A 16539-nucleotide genomic window follows, 5' to 3' on the forward strand; every position below is an offset into this window, starting at 1 on the left:
AGCAAAACTATTTCAGGAGTTAGCTTTTGAACCCTTTCTACAGCGGTGGTATATCTCTCTCCATTCAGTCAGCACACTAAGAACAAGACTGTGTTGCAGCGGTTTCATTCTAAGCGATGTTTCATAGACACATCTGATAACTCTGAAAAAGTCTTTTAAATTTAGTGGAACAGAGGTATTTTAATTGCAATAGTATAATAAATGTGAAATTATTGAGAATAAATTCAGAATAGTTTCCCAGAATTAAAAGGGTTGTGCTGTACCTTGCAGGAATATTTCTGTGTAATAGCAAAAGAAAATACTACATTTGGCAAAAGCTGTTCTTTGGAGAAAAGCTAAGCAATGGAGTACCTATTATTCAGGGATTTTTAAAGCAAATACAAAGATAAATTAAATAAAAGGTGCGAAGTATAATGATCTGCTTTCTATTTCAGCCATACTGATATATATAGAGCAGAACTTTTTATGCGATGCGTTGGCAAATAATTAGTGATTTACTACAGTCCATCATGAGTAATACTTTATTTTAATGCAATTAGTCCACAAGTTCAACATTTTAAACAATAATATCAATGACTAGTTTTCATTATTAGCATCATTAGATTTGGATGAGATCTTTTTCGTGACTTTCAGAAATTTCAACGTAAAATCTTATCAGTTGTTCTTACTGGGCTTAAACCTGTTAGTATTACAGGCTTTTCACTTGGCCTTTTCTTTTTCTTTTTAACATTAATATTATTCATGACTTTCTCAGTGGGGAGAGACAGTCTACAGAGTCCGATATTGTGGCAAACTATTACAACTTGCTTACTTTCATTCATGCACCCATATTCTTTATGTGCTTACTGACTCAGTTTTAAAGGAAAAGGCCATTTACCCCAATATTACATCATTAAGTCATAGTAATTTCATAATTTTCAATCATTTTCTTATACACTATTTCTAACCACCAGCTGAATCCATACAAATACTGCAGATAATGTTGTAAGCAGCAGATATACAAATAATGCAGTGACCTAAAAGGTCTTTCCTGCAATTATTGGTTTTACTTATTCATCTCCCATGTATTATGCTGACAAATAATATTTGAACAATGCTGCATTCGACTTAAAACTATGAGACTCAACATAAGCAATACTTCTTAGGCTGTTAAGGCCCTGAGATGACTAGCACAAAAACTGCATTTGAGTTATAATTGACATATGAAGTCTATATAATAAGTATCAGCCACAGACAACAGAACAAAGTTTAAAGACCAGTAAAATGAGACTCATGTTCTCAGATTGTTTCCTAACCCTTATTACCACAGACTGTGGAGTCAATAATGAAGGAACAAATGCATAATACACGTTTTTGTAACTTTAGCTCTTTAAAGTTACTTGAGTTAGTGCAACAGGAATACTGATTCTGTAGTTCAGAAACTTAAAAAGGCAAAGCTCAGATTCTGTATTTTATCTGTCTATTAAACCAACAAAGACAAAGAAGACGATATCATAAAGGTTTATATATCTAATTAGTGTCCTTGGACAGCAAGATTCAGGTCTCACCAAACCTAACTAGAATCTTTTTAAAAGACTTTGAAGGAAAACATACTGGCTAGATTGGCATGGCTGTAATATCAAAATGTCAAGTGTGCTGTCCATCCATGGTGGCCTTTTTCTCAAAATCTCATTTCCTAACTGTAGATTATAAGCCAAAAAAAGTAACTTTTCCACCACAAAGAAATCTTGAAATTGTGATTTCAATACATACCTCCATTCAAAATATCAGACAAATCAATAGAATTTATTTGTAACAGATAGCATTCACATAAAGATCCATGGATTCTCAATACAGAACGTTGTGTATATATATATATATATATATATGTCATAATTTGCACTGCTGAGTTGTAAATAAGTAATGTGTTATACAACAGGCTTCAACCCTCTTCACAGTCCCTATATGGTACAGTAATAGCAAAAGAATAATACTCACGTGGAAAATCTTTGGGATGTGTTTTTTCTGACCAGTTTCCATAAAAAGTTAGCCTGTATTTGGCTGTTCCACAGGCACAACAATCTAAAATTGGTTTGTCAGTTACACCTTCTGAGGCTGAGTCTGAAAAAGCAGCAACATACCCATTGAAAATTGACAGCAATGTTGACATAATAAATGTGATTCCAACACATCATCTTTTTTGTTTATTTTTAAGTTGGGCTACACTAGCTTAAACTTGAACCCTGAAATACCTGGATCTTATAAATAAGTGGATGTAATAATTGAAATCTGCATTTTTTAATAAGAAGGCACTACTATTCCAGTCATCCTAGATTTGAAACAGATTTGTTTCTAGTTCTTATCTGATATGGAAAAATCCTCTGTTGAACTCAAAACATAATAGGGTTTAATTTTCTGGATGGCCAAAGCACATAAATAACACAAATTTATTTCCAAAGCAATAACCAATTGCAATTCTTAGGTTTAGGAAAGGATTGAATAGCACAGGATTCAATAAACTAAGTGTCCTGGAAACAAATGGGTTTCATGTGAAGACCAGATAAAAAGTTGCAAGTATCACATTTAGGGGCAGAGAAGGTAAACTATAGGAGGAGCAGTATATGTGATAAGGAAGAACACAATTAAACAGAAGATCCCAAATTAAAACCTGGACTGTTCAAGGTCTAAAACTTTTAGTTGGAAATAATGAGTTAAGAGAAATATGTAGAACACAACAAGGAGGTCAGAAAGACGTTTTACTTTACCCTACCTTGTTCACAAATTTTTTTGGTGAGAGAGCCCTCATCTTGAAAATAAATTATGCGCTTCTGCACAATACTGGCCCTATGAGGAGAGAGAGAAAAAAGAAAGAAAGAAAGAAAAATAAAGCTTTAAATACACTTATTCCTTAAATGAAGGAGAAAATGCATGATAAATTAGCAAAAAGACAGAACTGGACTGCTAAGACCTAGGCATATTTCCATCTTCTGACAATACATATACACACAGGACTACAGATAAGATATTTTTAATTCAAACTGCATTTGAATTTCATCACATTTTCAGAACCTTGAAATGTTATTACTTTCAGAGAAGTGATCACGGTCATAGGATGAGGCTCTCTGCTCTTGAAATGCATGACGGTCAACTGAATATGCAATATTTCAATCAAATCTTATATTGAAATACTAAAACTGTATTCAATTTCAGAAACAATAGTACAGCTAAAGCAAGCAGCTGTTTGTAGGAAATTATATGGTATTGTGAAGAGACAAGTACTTTTGATATATGACAGCAATTCAGCACAAGTATCACACAACACAGAAAAAGAGGTAGCATATGCTAAGGTCTTTAAAAGCAATTCAAAGGTTCCAGAAGACAAGCCACTTTCAAGTAATTAAATGCAGAATAATTTATTAAGGCTTATAGTTCAAACAAAATGTGAGTTTGTGAGCCTCAGCGGGGGGAGGGGAAGGAGGCTGAACCTGAAAATGATCTAGGGAAATCCATGCAGGTTTATTTTTCACAGCTGGAATGGCACAGATGAAATTTGGTTGATTTTTAGCCTCCATCTAAAAGAACATAAACTGAATTTTGCATCGAAGATCTTCAAGTCAGCAAAGCACTTCTCCTTAATGATCAGGGTTATGTAACCACCATATGGTAAATATCAAAACCAATAATCAGCTGGAAAATAGGTTCAAATGCCTCGGGTGACCCCTTCCAGTACTAAGCAAACTTTACTGGCTTCTTTGACTATTTTTTAACTATAAAAATTTTACTTGCGTGTAAACTTCTGTCTTCTTTCTATAAGAAAACGGAATTTTGTTAAAGTCAAAGACATTCTTTGGACAGATTTTTCTGAGAACCTTTTTCAGGAGCTGGCATTCTGTGCTTATCAGTGAGGGAGCACATTCTTCCAGCAACATGTTATACCACCACTCCTTTTTAAAACTACATGGCAAGGGCCAGATTCTTGTCTTAGCTTAACTTTACAGTCAAATATTTATCTTGTGATAACTTGAATTACTCCTCACTCATACTAGCTGAAGTGAGAAAAAAATGTCATGTGGGGCGTCACATGGACCCGCCACTACCCTGCTGCTCTCACAGCTGATGACCGACGACCCAGCGTGTGCCATCACTCACCTCCACAGGGAGGGCTCTCCCCTCGGCCAGCTCCTGACCCCAGGGAGAGCCCCCGGCTGCTGGAGCTCTGCTCTGGGGAGCAGTGGCTCAGAATGGCTGCCCTGGGGGCTCCTTCACATCCTGGGCCAGTCTGACCAGCTATGGTCACGTACCCCATGGGCTCAGGACCTGCTTCCTGCCTCTGCACCACCAGCAACACCGAGCGGGTGGACGGCACAAGAGCTGCACATGGGGGAGTTTTCCCTGGAGCCTGTCTCAGGGGAAGATTTGGTGGGATTTGGCCAAGGTTTTGGTTGGGGCTTTAGCAGGGGCACATGCACCCACCACCCCTACCAACATGTACAGAGGATGACGAGCATGGCCGGAGCAGAGCTACATCCAGCCCAGAGTCTCTACCCAAAAAATCCTTTCCAGATTTTTAGAAAACTGAGAACTTGACAATTGTCCCACTCCATAAAGTTACCAAACTTAAGATGCAATTTTACCATGCTTTCTTTGCCAAGGTACAAGGCTAGAGTAGGAGCAGTAGGAATCCTTTGTTTCACATTGTAAAGCACCTAAGAGAATACATGGGGTTTGTACACCTCTTAAAGCTAGATCAAGCCTGAAAGGGTGCACAAACTACAGCTTGCTCTCATCCATAGTAGTGCTGGCAACTCCTAGAGGAAGATGTAGCAAAAGACAACACAGGCCACCAACCAACACTGTGAAAAAACTGTGAAACAGGGAAGAGCAAGACTGATGTTTGCAAAAAGCAAAGACATGATCTGCCAGTATTTGAAGGGCAACTCCTAGGTCTCATCTTTATAAGGCAGTGTTTACACTAGGGATAAATATGAGCTTGTAGCAAATAATAGAAAGTAAATGAAACCTATCTGTCTTTCATATTAACATGAAAACTATCATGGAGGCAATTTAAAGTGCCAGAAGAGACCGGCCAAGTATGTGAGAATCAGAATGAAAGCTTTCCAAGAAATCTTTTTCAAGGTTTCCAACAGGAAACAATGAGAAAAATAAAACAAACAAAAGCACCAAAAGAACTGCTGGCAAGAATATGAGCCCAATGGCTGGCCTGTGGCACGCTACCTTAGTTTTTCCAGTCTTTGCATTGAAAAACAGAGACAACTTTAAAGCCTTTCTGTGTGCTACACTGCAACTGAAAACCAATACTTGCATACAGACTCAATGAAACACATACTATTTTTTATACACCATCAATCAGGTTTTGCAAACACTGTAGTATACAACTGGAAAATCATGTATGATGATTAATAAAATGCAAAGTAAGAGCAATCTGAGCTGCAATGTATATGCATTGTCACAACTCACACATTATGAAGATGCTTTAATTTCTCATACAGTGCTCAATTACCAGCAGCCATCTTCCACGACTGACAGTAGGTGCAAGAACATCTTCATTAATGTCCTGGATGAGGGGGTAGAGTGCAACCTCAAGAAGTTTGCAAAGAATATTGAGGGAGCAGTTGACATGCTGGAGGGTAAGCTTACTACTCAGGCCAATATCCAACAGATTTAAGAAATGGATTGGCATGAACCCCATGAAAAGTCAAAGCCTTGCACACAGGGTGGAATAATGCAGTTACAACAGTACAGTATGGGCACCTGCTAGCCAGAGAACAGCTTTACAGAAAACACCTTGGGGGTTCTGGCGGACAAGCTGACCATGAGTCAGCAGAATGCCATAGCTGACAGGTCAGGAGCAATCAGCCTCCTGGGGAGGGGAGGAAGTGTCAGCAAAAGCCTAGTAACCTGGCAGAGGAATGGGATTTCTTCCCCTTCATTTGACAATTGTGAGGCCACATCTGGAGTATTACACACAGTCGTGGGCTGCCCAGTTAAAGAAAGACACTACATTACTAGGGAAACTCCAGTGAAAGGCCATTAAGATTATCAGAGGAATGGAGCCCATGACGTTTGAGGAGATGCTGAGAGAAGAAAATGCAAAGGACGGATCTTACTGCTTGTTGTCTTCAACTACCTATAGGAAAGATACAGAAGAAGTAGAGCCAGATGCTTCTCAGAAGTGCATGGTGGTAGGATGCAAGGCAACAGATAAGTGTGGACACAAAAAATGTCATGCAGATACAAGGAAAATCTTTCCTACCACAAGGACAGTCAAAGTGACCAGATACTGGAACAGGCTGCCTAGACATTCAAGACCCCTGGAGACATTCAAAACTTGATCAGATGCCTTAGCAACCTACTCAAGCTACCTGATGTAACAACACCTACTTCAAGCAGGTAGGTGGATTAAATGACTTCCAGAAGTCCATTCCAACCTACAGCATTCTATGATCATCTGCTTTAAACATTTTAAAGAACAGGTTTGCCAGAGCTTACTCAAACAAAAGAACCAAACAAGACACCAGTTACAAAATCCAAACAAAAAGGAAATCAGCTGCTTGATAAAGGAGCTCCCAAATCGGCAGATAACATATTAGGAGTATTTAATCTGAGAGGCAGTTATTTTAGAAATAAAACATAGAAATACTGTTTGAAGCTGAATGTGTACTTATTTTCTTTTGCAGCAGTTGGCCTGTTACTGTGAAATGTCATGGGAACAGGTCCTTTTCTAACAACAAAAGCTTCATAGCTTTCCAAGTCATTGTCTCTTCAGCTGTGTTTGAAATTATAGACAGAGCCAACAATCTAAATGGGAGTTTTGTGACTGATTCTAAGTGGAAGAATATTGTTATGTTAGATACCTGCATAAATACCACTACACAATTTTACAAATGCTCAGACAGAAACCATATTAAATAATTTTTTTAATATTATTTGTTTTAATAATCAGCTTCTAGACTGAAGACAGACCCAAGCGTCTGATCAGTGTATCTGCCCAGGTTTTATCACTACCTTTTGTTCCTTTTTTTTTTTTTTTTTGACACAATTCTTCTTCCTCTATAAAAGTTCTGATTTGAACTAAAGATTATTTCTTTGCTTTTGAGCCTTAAGAAACTTTGACAGAGAGCTAAGAAAGCTTTTAAGACTTTACACAAGATACACATCAGCTTAGTCTGCTTGAATCCTTAGCACCACCTCCAACATCAGTGTTGTCTGAACTTTATGAGAAGAGGAAAAGAGATCCGTTTGCTTTCCCCTATATATTAACATACTGAAGTGGATATTCAGTCAAAATTTTTCTCTCTTTGACTGTCAGCTTGCAGGAATAAAAAAGAAAAAGGAAAAAAAAATGTGACTCCATAAATCTGTTTGTTTCCCATTTTCTTCAAAGTGACACTTCTGGATTTATGTTTAAGCCTTTCCATCACCAAACTAAGGAGCAAAACTGATTGTTACAAACATTTATACACCTAGCAGCACCTGGATTTATTTATTAAAACAAACTCCCCAAAATGTTACTTATTATTTGTTTTGCAGTTCTCAGCAAAATCAAGGAATATCTAGCAGATTCTGCAACATTTGTTTTGGTAATACTACCTCAGAGTGCTGTTGGTTGGATACAAGCAGGTCAGAATCTCTGTCCTGTCTCAGTTTGGTCAGACCATATCTGAAAATGAGGGGAGGGAGACCCACTCTGAAGGACTTCACTGGAACAAGAAGGTCCCTCTCCAGCACTGTTCCACAACAATTGTACCATCCTGCGGTGAAAAGCTCTACTAAAGTTACATACATTGCATTTGGGATACTGACAATCAGGAAATGTCAGAGACCCTAAAAACTCAGTGCAACTTTGGGAATGCTCCGAGTCATACCAGAAACAGAGTTGATGGTTTGGTATGTTTTGGGAGTTTTTATCTCTTTCTTCCATAAAAACAGCTTTAGATCATCTTTCTTGCTCTTTTTGTCAAATCCCAACATCAACAGAAGTACTCTTATTTTAAATTGCCAATGTACAATGATGTGACAAAAGAAGGAAGAGGATCTACATGAACTGTTCCTATAACATTTTTTAAGCTTACATCAAAGCCTCTAAGCACAATATTAGAGTTACATTTTAATAAAACAGGTTTTGCCAGAACTGGTAAGGATACCCTCAGTTTCATCTAGATATTGAGAATTCGTCACACAAATCACTGGAGAGCAGAAAATAACTTTTTCCCCTCTATATTACTTATGAGTTAATCTTGTCTTGCCCTTCTAGGCATCAAAATTATTTTATTACTGATTTAATTATGTTTCCCACCCCAGAAGCAAACTGAGAACAATTATACTCAACAGAATGCTAAGTTCATTTGCTTTTTTGGTTCTGTTGTTCTTAGGAGACAAGGGATTTCTGAACGTACCATTTAACCTTATCACTAGAAAGAGAGGTGTCAAACACACACATCTACTGTAATTTTGTTGGTGTTAGTAGATGCCATCATTCTGATGCTTTATTTAGGACATTCTCATTCCATTACCTTTTGTGATATCTTACAAAAAGAACAAACCACGACATATGTTTCTGTCAAGCACTGGCAAGGTCAGGAAAGGTACAAACTCCTAGAAGTTTACTAACAATACTTATTTTCATTTCTAATATTTAGGAGACTTTTATTAAAGATAAATGAAATTACCTCTGAAAGCATATACAACACTTTAGCCATTAGATGCCCAGCAATTTTTACACTGGAAGGGTATTTGACAACTACATTCTCCAAAATAATTTTCAACTAGGAAAGCATGCCCAGTCTCACCAAAGAACAAACTCCATCTACACTAGAATTTAATTGAATTTAATTTTGTCATCAGCCACCATTGACAAAGGTCAGTACTATTAACAACTTGGACGAAGTTATTTCTTTCTGTATGTCTAAGAAGCTAACACAGATGGTGCAGGTTTTGTTGTTGCTTTGTTGGATTTGTTTGTTGTTAAGTAAGTTGTTCACATAGTTGGAACAAACCAACAAGACATGATATTTGATGGTGGATAAATAATAGTAACATTAATGTGAAATTTATCAAGGTTGCCATAACGAAATAATTACACCCTTGCACAGGATGAGTGCTTTTTCTGTAATAGATTAGTCAGATGAATAAATAAATAAAAGCTGCTCACTTCTAAAATATTCAGTGCGCACATATACACCCAGAATATCCCTCTGCAGTTTTTTATTTTTCAGCATTTCACCCATACTGTAAGAAAATATAATGGAGAGAAATCCCACAGCAAGAGCAAAGTACTCCAAATTTGTCCTACAAATTTGCTGTAGCTTCAAAATCCTTTTGGTTGTCCTTTATATCATACTTAGGTCTACCACCACACACACCCATGGGAGCTCACTTACTTCAGGACTGATTTGGCCATCATGTATTATACAACAAAAAGCTCTAAGGGAAAACACAATTATATATGCTGCTATCTCGTATTTGTCCTCAGAAAATCTCTCTGGTCTTTGCTTGAATGGCCACAAGACATAAATATTTAATCTAAAATCTTCAGGATAAAAACTCATACTGACAAAAGTATTTCTGACATGTACACTACACTTACTACTTGTGGAAGAAGAGGAGAATCCAAACCAGCAGAAGCAAAAAAGATGAAAGGAGGAGTTTGTCTAGGACTCTTGGGCAAATTTTGTATTGCTTAAAGCCCACTGTTCTTTGTGGGCTGCATCTTCACCAGGTATTTTGCTAGCCACCATTGTTTGCAGCAAGTACCATCTCCTTTAATTTTAAAACTAGGCATTATAAAGAAAAGGCAGAAAAGACTGGATAGGACTGGGTGTTTGGGGAATAGATTTATTTTGTTATTCTGAGTACAGGTTTTGTGGAGTAGGTGGAAACAATCTAGCAAAGGTGGGAATATCATTTTTATCGAGCTAGTGGACCCAAAGTCATACAACCTGGTAGCTGTATTCATTGAGCCAACTTGTGATAAGAACTGATGCACTGCATTTGTGTATTAACTAATAAATCCAAAAATCAAAATGAAAAGAATGAAAACAACAAATAAAACTTATCAAGCATTTTTTTTATTTCTGCTTAAAAGGCCTGTGCAACCCATATAACACTCACCCACTTGTCAAAGACTTGATTCCTCTGACTGTTCAAGAGAACCAAAAGAAGGTGCAATCACTGCCCCCATCATTGCCCCCATTTTCAGTCTCTAGTCTGCCTTACCTACTTTATATGGCAAAAAAAGAACTACACCGGCAAAGGTTCCATTTCAAACCCTCCAATATGCGCTATTCTTCACCAGTGCTCAAGCTCCTTGCTGTCACTATTTGACCTCTGCTGATCTTGCTATTATTGCACAGCAAGTGCGGACAGCTGTGACATGGTAAAAAACATATTTGTCTTTTCACATTTCTTTTAATCTTTATATCCTACACATATTTCTCTCCCTTGTCAAACCACCTGCCCCCACTCTAGGTTGGGGGGATAAAAAATGAGAAAACAAACCCACGAACAACTTTTTCTTTTCTATATTGTATTTAAAAAAAAAAAAGAAAAATAAGTAAAAGTTAAACATCAACATAATTGTCCAGTCAATGAAGCTTAAAAAAAAATCCCCAAAACTTTAGAAAAATTATTCTACATCTTTAATATCTGTAGGGGATTCAGGAAGGAAGGAAGAAAATTTGTAGATATAACCCAAAAGTATCAGAGCTGTCATTCTCCAGCTATTGCTTTGGAAGAGGTGTCAACAAGCAATGTACTGAATTATTTGCTTGCACAGACAAAAATAGGTCAGAGAAACACCCTAACCAGGTCCACCCACTTGTGAAATACTGATTACTGGGTATTCAGTAGCAGGAATCAAAACTTAAGTAAAGAGTTTGATGTCTTCAAATCGAGAAAAATCTTCATCTCATTTCAGTTGACAGGAGCTTGAAGGTTAATGTGCCACAATGAACAGAATTAATACCCACTGAAACTAAGACAATTTCACTTGATATTAAAATGCTTAATAGTACTTAAAGAAACCTTAAAATTATGAATATATTTGCCTAGAGTAGTATTATTTGGATGCAGTACCTTTAGTACTTGAAGTTAAGTCTGTCACCATATATTCACTGGAACTGGGTCTGAAACCATCAGAAGAGACAGCACAGCTGAGACACACATTTCAGCTTTCAGAATTAATACCTGTAATATCTGAATCTCTTCTACCTGGGCTTTTCTGCTGAGACTGCAGCTTACCAAACATTCAGACAGCTCATGCCAAGATATACTGCCTGTTTACTCTGGAAAAAATGAGTACAGAGAAATTAAATTAAAGAAAGGACCAATCAAGATAAGAGGGCACTGATCTGTTCCATTTTCCTCATTCTGAAGGGACAGTATATGAGAAGAAGGCACATTCAACTTGTAGTTCAGAAATAGCTGAAAGACCACCCTGTTCATGCAACTTACAGTTATAAAAGAATGATCAAATTAATCCATGAAGTTATTCTACATCATTAGTGTCCTGGGTTCAGCAGTAGCAGTCATTTTTCTCCTTCTTAGGAGCTAGTACAGTGCTGTGTTTTGATCTTTTGGCCTGGGAACAGTGCTGATAACGCAGATGTTTTTAGTTGCTGCTCGAATGTTTGGTCTGGCCAAGGACTTTCTGAGTCTCATGCTCTGCCAGGGAGGAGGGGAGGACGGGAGGAAGCAGAGACAGGACACCTGACCCAAACTGACCAAAGAGGTATTCCATACCACAGCACATCATGCCCAGGATGTAATAGAGAGTGGACCCGGAAGGGCTGGGGGACTGCAGGGTTGGACAAGGTATCAGTCGGTGCTCGGCTGGGGGGAGTGGGGCGAGTTATTGGTTGGCTGGTGTTGAGGTGTTGTATTCTTTCCTCTCGTTATTTCCTTTATCATTATTATTACTGGTGGTAGCAGTGGTGATTTGTGTTATACCTTAGTTACTAAACTGTTCTTATCTCAACCCGTGGGAGTTGCATTCTTTTTGATTCTCCTCTCCGTCCCTCCAGGAGCAGGGGGAGGGCAAGAAGGGGGGGGGGAGTGAGTGAACGAGGTTTGTGGTTGGGTTTAAAACATGACAATTAGGCAGGTTTTCATCAAGCTTTTCCTCTTTGTTCAATATCTGCTGCAAGAAATTTGTAGCTGAGGACAATGACAGCTAGAGTCTTCAGTTCATGCAATTGTTATGGTTGCAAAAATTTGTTGCAGTAAGGGGATTTGTAGCCAGTATTATTGCAAAACATTGATAGGTAGATTTTTAGAGAACGCAGTGCAGGGAGCCTGTACAGCAGGGTTTTACTTTTCCTGCTTCAGTCCTAGAAATGCCAAATTGAATATAACCTTCTTGTGTCTGATTAGCTGCCACACCAGCAGCAATAGTAGCAGTTTTGCTACAATAGATCAAAAAAACAAGCTGGCCGCAGTAACCTACAAATAAATAAAAATATCAATACCAGAGCTGTGCTCTTCATTCTATGTTTGGGAATACTGAGCAGCTGCTTGGACAATGGAAAAATGAAACACTCACATGTACTGCCCCTACTAATGATGTGAATAAGAAGTTGCCTTTAAAGTATACTCTGCCAGGATCATTGACAGGAAGCACAGCACTTCAAATACTTCTATTGTTTCATGGACATTAATATCAACAAGCCACAGATTAGCCTCAGACAAGTTCAGTAACCTGATCTCTTTTACTGTGCTCTAATCAACGGGAACAGAAGGCCAATGCCTAGTCATTTACAGACACCTACACATGGGTCTGAGGAACATTTTGAAGGATTTCAGTACAAAGTTACAGCAGAAACCACCTTTGGCTTACTAGTGGAATTTCAAAGTATATTGATGGAAACCATGCACAGGGCATGCATGCATTGAAGCTGAATGGAACAACTCTAAGCAGGTCAGCCCAGCAAACAGACCACAGTAATCCTAGAAGTTTAAAGACAACAAAAATCTGGGTCCATTGTGATTTTACCTGACCCAGATTATTGTGCAAAGGGAGCACAATATTGAATGTTTGACTAGATTAGGAGAAGGTAAAGGCTGGGTGACAGAGCTGGTTTTTAATAAGAATTGATGTAAAAGATTCATAAGCATGAAAACTGATGTGGAGATCACTTATGAATTAGGTGTCTAAAGGCTCAAAGGAGTAAGGATCTGGAAGCTGAATGGGATGATAAAGAAGATTCAGCAGCTAAAGCAGCACAGACCTGGGACAGTGAAATATACAGTAACCACTGTTACTGGAGCACAGCAGAATAAAAGGACCAAGAAAATAAATGCAGAAGGAGTTGCTAAGCACACTATGTGAAAATCAGAAAAATACCCTTAGAATTAAGGAAATAACAATGTTGAAAGGTACTAAAAAAAAGCATTAGGAAAAGAATCAAAAAATGTCCAAGATATGCATAGGGAGGCAAGAACAAAGTCTAGTCCTCTCTCTTTGCTGAGAATTGTGGATGTGATTACATATACATTATGTACAATTAGCTCCCCAAAACTGTCTGGGATAATGAACCTCCTTGGAGGTGACTGATTCCTTCTCAAGGTGGTTGGTTTAAAGCTTTTTCTACAAAACATCATTCAGCAGCAGGGAGAGAAAAACAACTCAACAGTAGCAAGAAGCCTTTTGCCTCTGTGGTGCTCTTGAAATGTTGATCTGGATAAAGGTCACCATTTCATGGATGAAGTGATTACAATGATTACAACTACACATAAAGGACTAGGGATTAAGAAAACACTATGCAGTCTGTATCTCCCTCAATCATCAGGACAAGAAAAGCACACAAATAACACTGTTAAAGGAGCACTGCGAACAGCAGTAAGTAGAAATGAAAGGATTAAGACAATGAATTTCATATTAATATTAGCAGCTTTGAGAAGCAGGCATAGCCTAGGATCTAGAATCCAGCCCTACCAAGTTTTATGTGGAACAAAAGTGAATTTAATTAGATTAAGTTCAGTAGGAACCCTGAGAAGGAAATGTCTGAATGTGGATAACAGATATGCACAGACACAGGAGGAAATAGAGCAAGGTATCAGAGTTGAAGAGACGAGCTGGGCTGCTCCTCCAGTATTGTGTATGGGAAATATGCGAATCAGTTGTGATTTTGTGATTGACACACCAGCAGCGCAATTCAAACTCTTCCAGTAGCTGGCTGAGATTTCAAAACTGAAGCAACAAAGAAAATGAATCTCCTGATCTTCAAGACAAAACTGCAGGATACCAGTCTGATATTGGTTTTCATAGCAGGCAATTATTTGCTACCACCATTTACACAGAGAGACAGAATACACACATGCTTTGAAAATTAAAGCATGCAATGATGTTGAAGGTGTTTTGAAAACATAGATGCGCCCTGCAATCTTATGCTGCTGTTGATTGTGAGATGACATTCCATTCAGAACTGACCCACCTTCCACTGAAATCAATTACCAACTACAGTTTCACTTAATCAGAAGGCAATCACAGCCTGAATTTCATACGATGCATGAGTAGCCACTGGAAAACTGAAAAATTATAAGGACAGCACTTAAAATTTTATTCTTGCTGAACTCAACAGATTATTGTTAACATACATTTCTGAGTATCTGTGAAATTTGCTTCCTGTTAATGAGTTTACCTTTATTTAGTTGCCTGAACAAATTTAGTACTTTGTGCATAGAACTATGTGCAGCAAAAATGCAGACAAATACTATAGGAGTGGGAAGAATGAAGAACTATTTGGGTTTCTTCACTGTACTGAAAACAATGTTTTGTCCACAATTTATACAGAGCAATTAGATAAATGGCTGTTTATTACTATTTGTTATCTAAGTTAACTTCGATGAACAAGACAATTCCTTTATAAACTATCGTGAAATGGTGGCATCACCTCTGCAGTATGGAACATTTTTCTATTTCGTAGACAAGTTTCATGTCTCATTGTGTATCTACTTCAAAAAACTACCACAAGGCAATTGAATCATGAGAGATTACACCTTTTTCCTATGTACCAAGCAAGCGTATATTCAATTTTCAGAGATATGTATGGCAAGTAACATCAGGATGGGTAATCTGTAGAATTTTAATGAGGTATTGGTACATATTAAATGTATCACCAGGCTAGATACAATACTCAGTAAGCCAGCATCAAGCTCATTACCTCCCTAACAAACAGAGCCGATTCCTTCTCTAGACACAGGCTCTTGGCATCTGCAGCTTACATCCATTCTGCAGCAAATGCAAACCCAGGAACCACTGAAGGAATCAAGCTTGCTTTCTGGTGCATTGCAAGACTTCAAACTACATTCTGCTGAAGCAGTGAACAGACTGAGCAACAGATCTATTTATTCAGGAAAGCAGTGCAGAAAGCATTCAGGCAGCAAAGATACTTAATGCATGTCTATGAAGGAGAAAAGACAGAAAAAGTGGGTACCTAATTACTGCAAGAAAAAAACCCACCCAATTATTGGTTGAATTTAATGTTTCAACCCTTTCACAAACCCCTTCAAAACACTGCCAAACCAGGTAAGTAGAAAGACAATTAGAATCAATTCATCAGTTTACATGAAGATCAACTAATATTTCTAGGTGCTCTTTTCCTTTCATAATGTCTAAAGAACTGCAGTAAGCCACGTAGCAACTGCTTTAAGGAAACAAATCAGAACTGATTTAGTGGCACTCCATATGAGAAAAAAAAAAAAAAAAAAGAATAATTAAGATAAATACAGTGTTCAGGTTCTGAACACTCTTAAAGAGTCTCCAGTTAATATGTTTAAATCCACATGAGAATTTAAAAACTATTCAATATATGTAAGGATGGCAGGATCCAACACGTTGTTAATTCAGCCATTTGCCTTTCATACAGAAATAGAATTGTGCTTGAAATTTTACCTGTAAAACATTTTCTGCAGAGCTGTGCTGGATTCTTGTGGCATGCAGACAGTACAGCAAATACTGAACTTGGCATGCTAGAAAAATTTTGCTAACACAGAAAATTTCACACTAATCAGCACACCCAATATACTTTCTTTAATTTAACTGGAGGCTTACGGTACACCCTCATAGAGACAGAGCCCTGAAATACCTGATTAGATTACAAAGGAGCAAATGACAAGGAAGACGTACCATCTTTATGGATAATTTAAATTAGACTTTGTAGAATCCAAGAATTGCCAGCGTGTCAGTATTGAGACCATAAACTGATAATTTTATCTCTCTTGTCTAGGTCTATAAACATTTTGAGTAATAGAAGACCTTGCCAAGATATTCTAAAAGCACATTTTACTAAGGCCTCCTAGTCACAGGGCACATACTATATAAAATCGTTGGTCACTAAAATTAAAAATTAGTCACATCAGGTTACTTAGCTCTTTCATTATTTCATTTCATCACTACTGGACCCATTCTGCACCTTCACTTTTGTTGATGTGAAATAAGAATACTCTTAAACTGCAGTAAACAGAATTATGTTTGTATTACAGTGGGCCCACTAGTGCTCTGGGTTTAACATAGAGGCAAAAATCTCTTCATCTATAAACTGT

The 16539-nt window shown here is 37.7% G+C and overlaps 1 protein-coding gene across 1 annotated transcript in view; it reads right to left on the reverse strand.

The window, feature by feature from the left end:
- Positions 1 to 16539, reverse strand: part of SPON1 (spondin 1) — a 195563-nt gene that overhangs the window by 125424 nt on the left and 53600 nt on the right. The window contains exons 4-5 of the mRNA XM_065683197.1: positions 2750 to 2823; positions 1978 to 2100 (exon numbers count right to left, since the gene is read on the reverse strand). Of these exons, the coding sequence (XP_065539269.1) occupies positions 1978 to 2100; positions 2750 to 2823 (197 nt within the window). The remainder of the gene's footprint in view (positions 1 to 1977; positions 2101 to 2749; positions 2824 to 16539) is intronic.

Source organism: Lathamus discolor, chromosome 6, assembly GCF_037157495.1.
Source record: "Lathamus discolor isolate bLatDis1 chromosome 6, bLatDis1.hap1, whole genome shotgun sequence".
NCBI classification, from domain to species: Eukaryota; Metazoa; Chordata; class Aves; order Psittaciformes; family Psittacidae; genus Lathamus; species Lathamus discolor.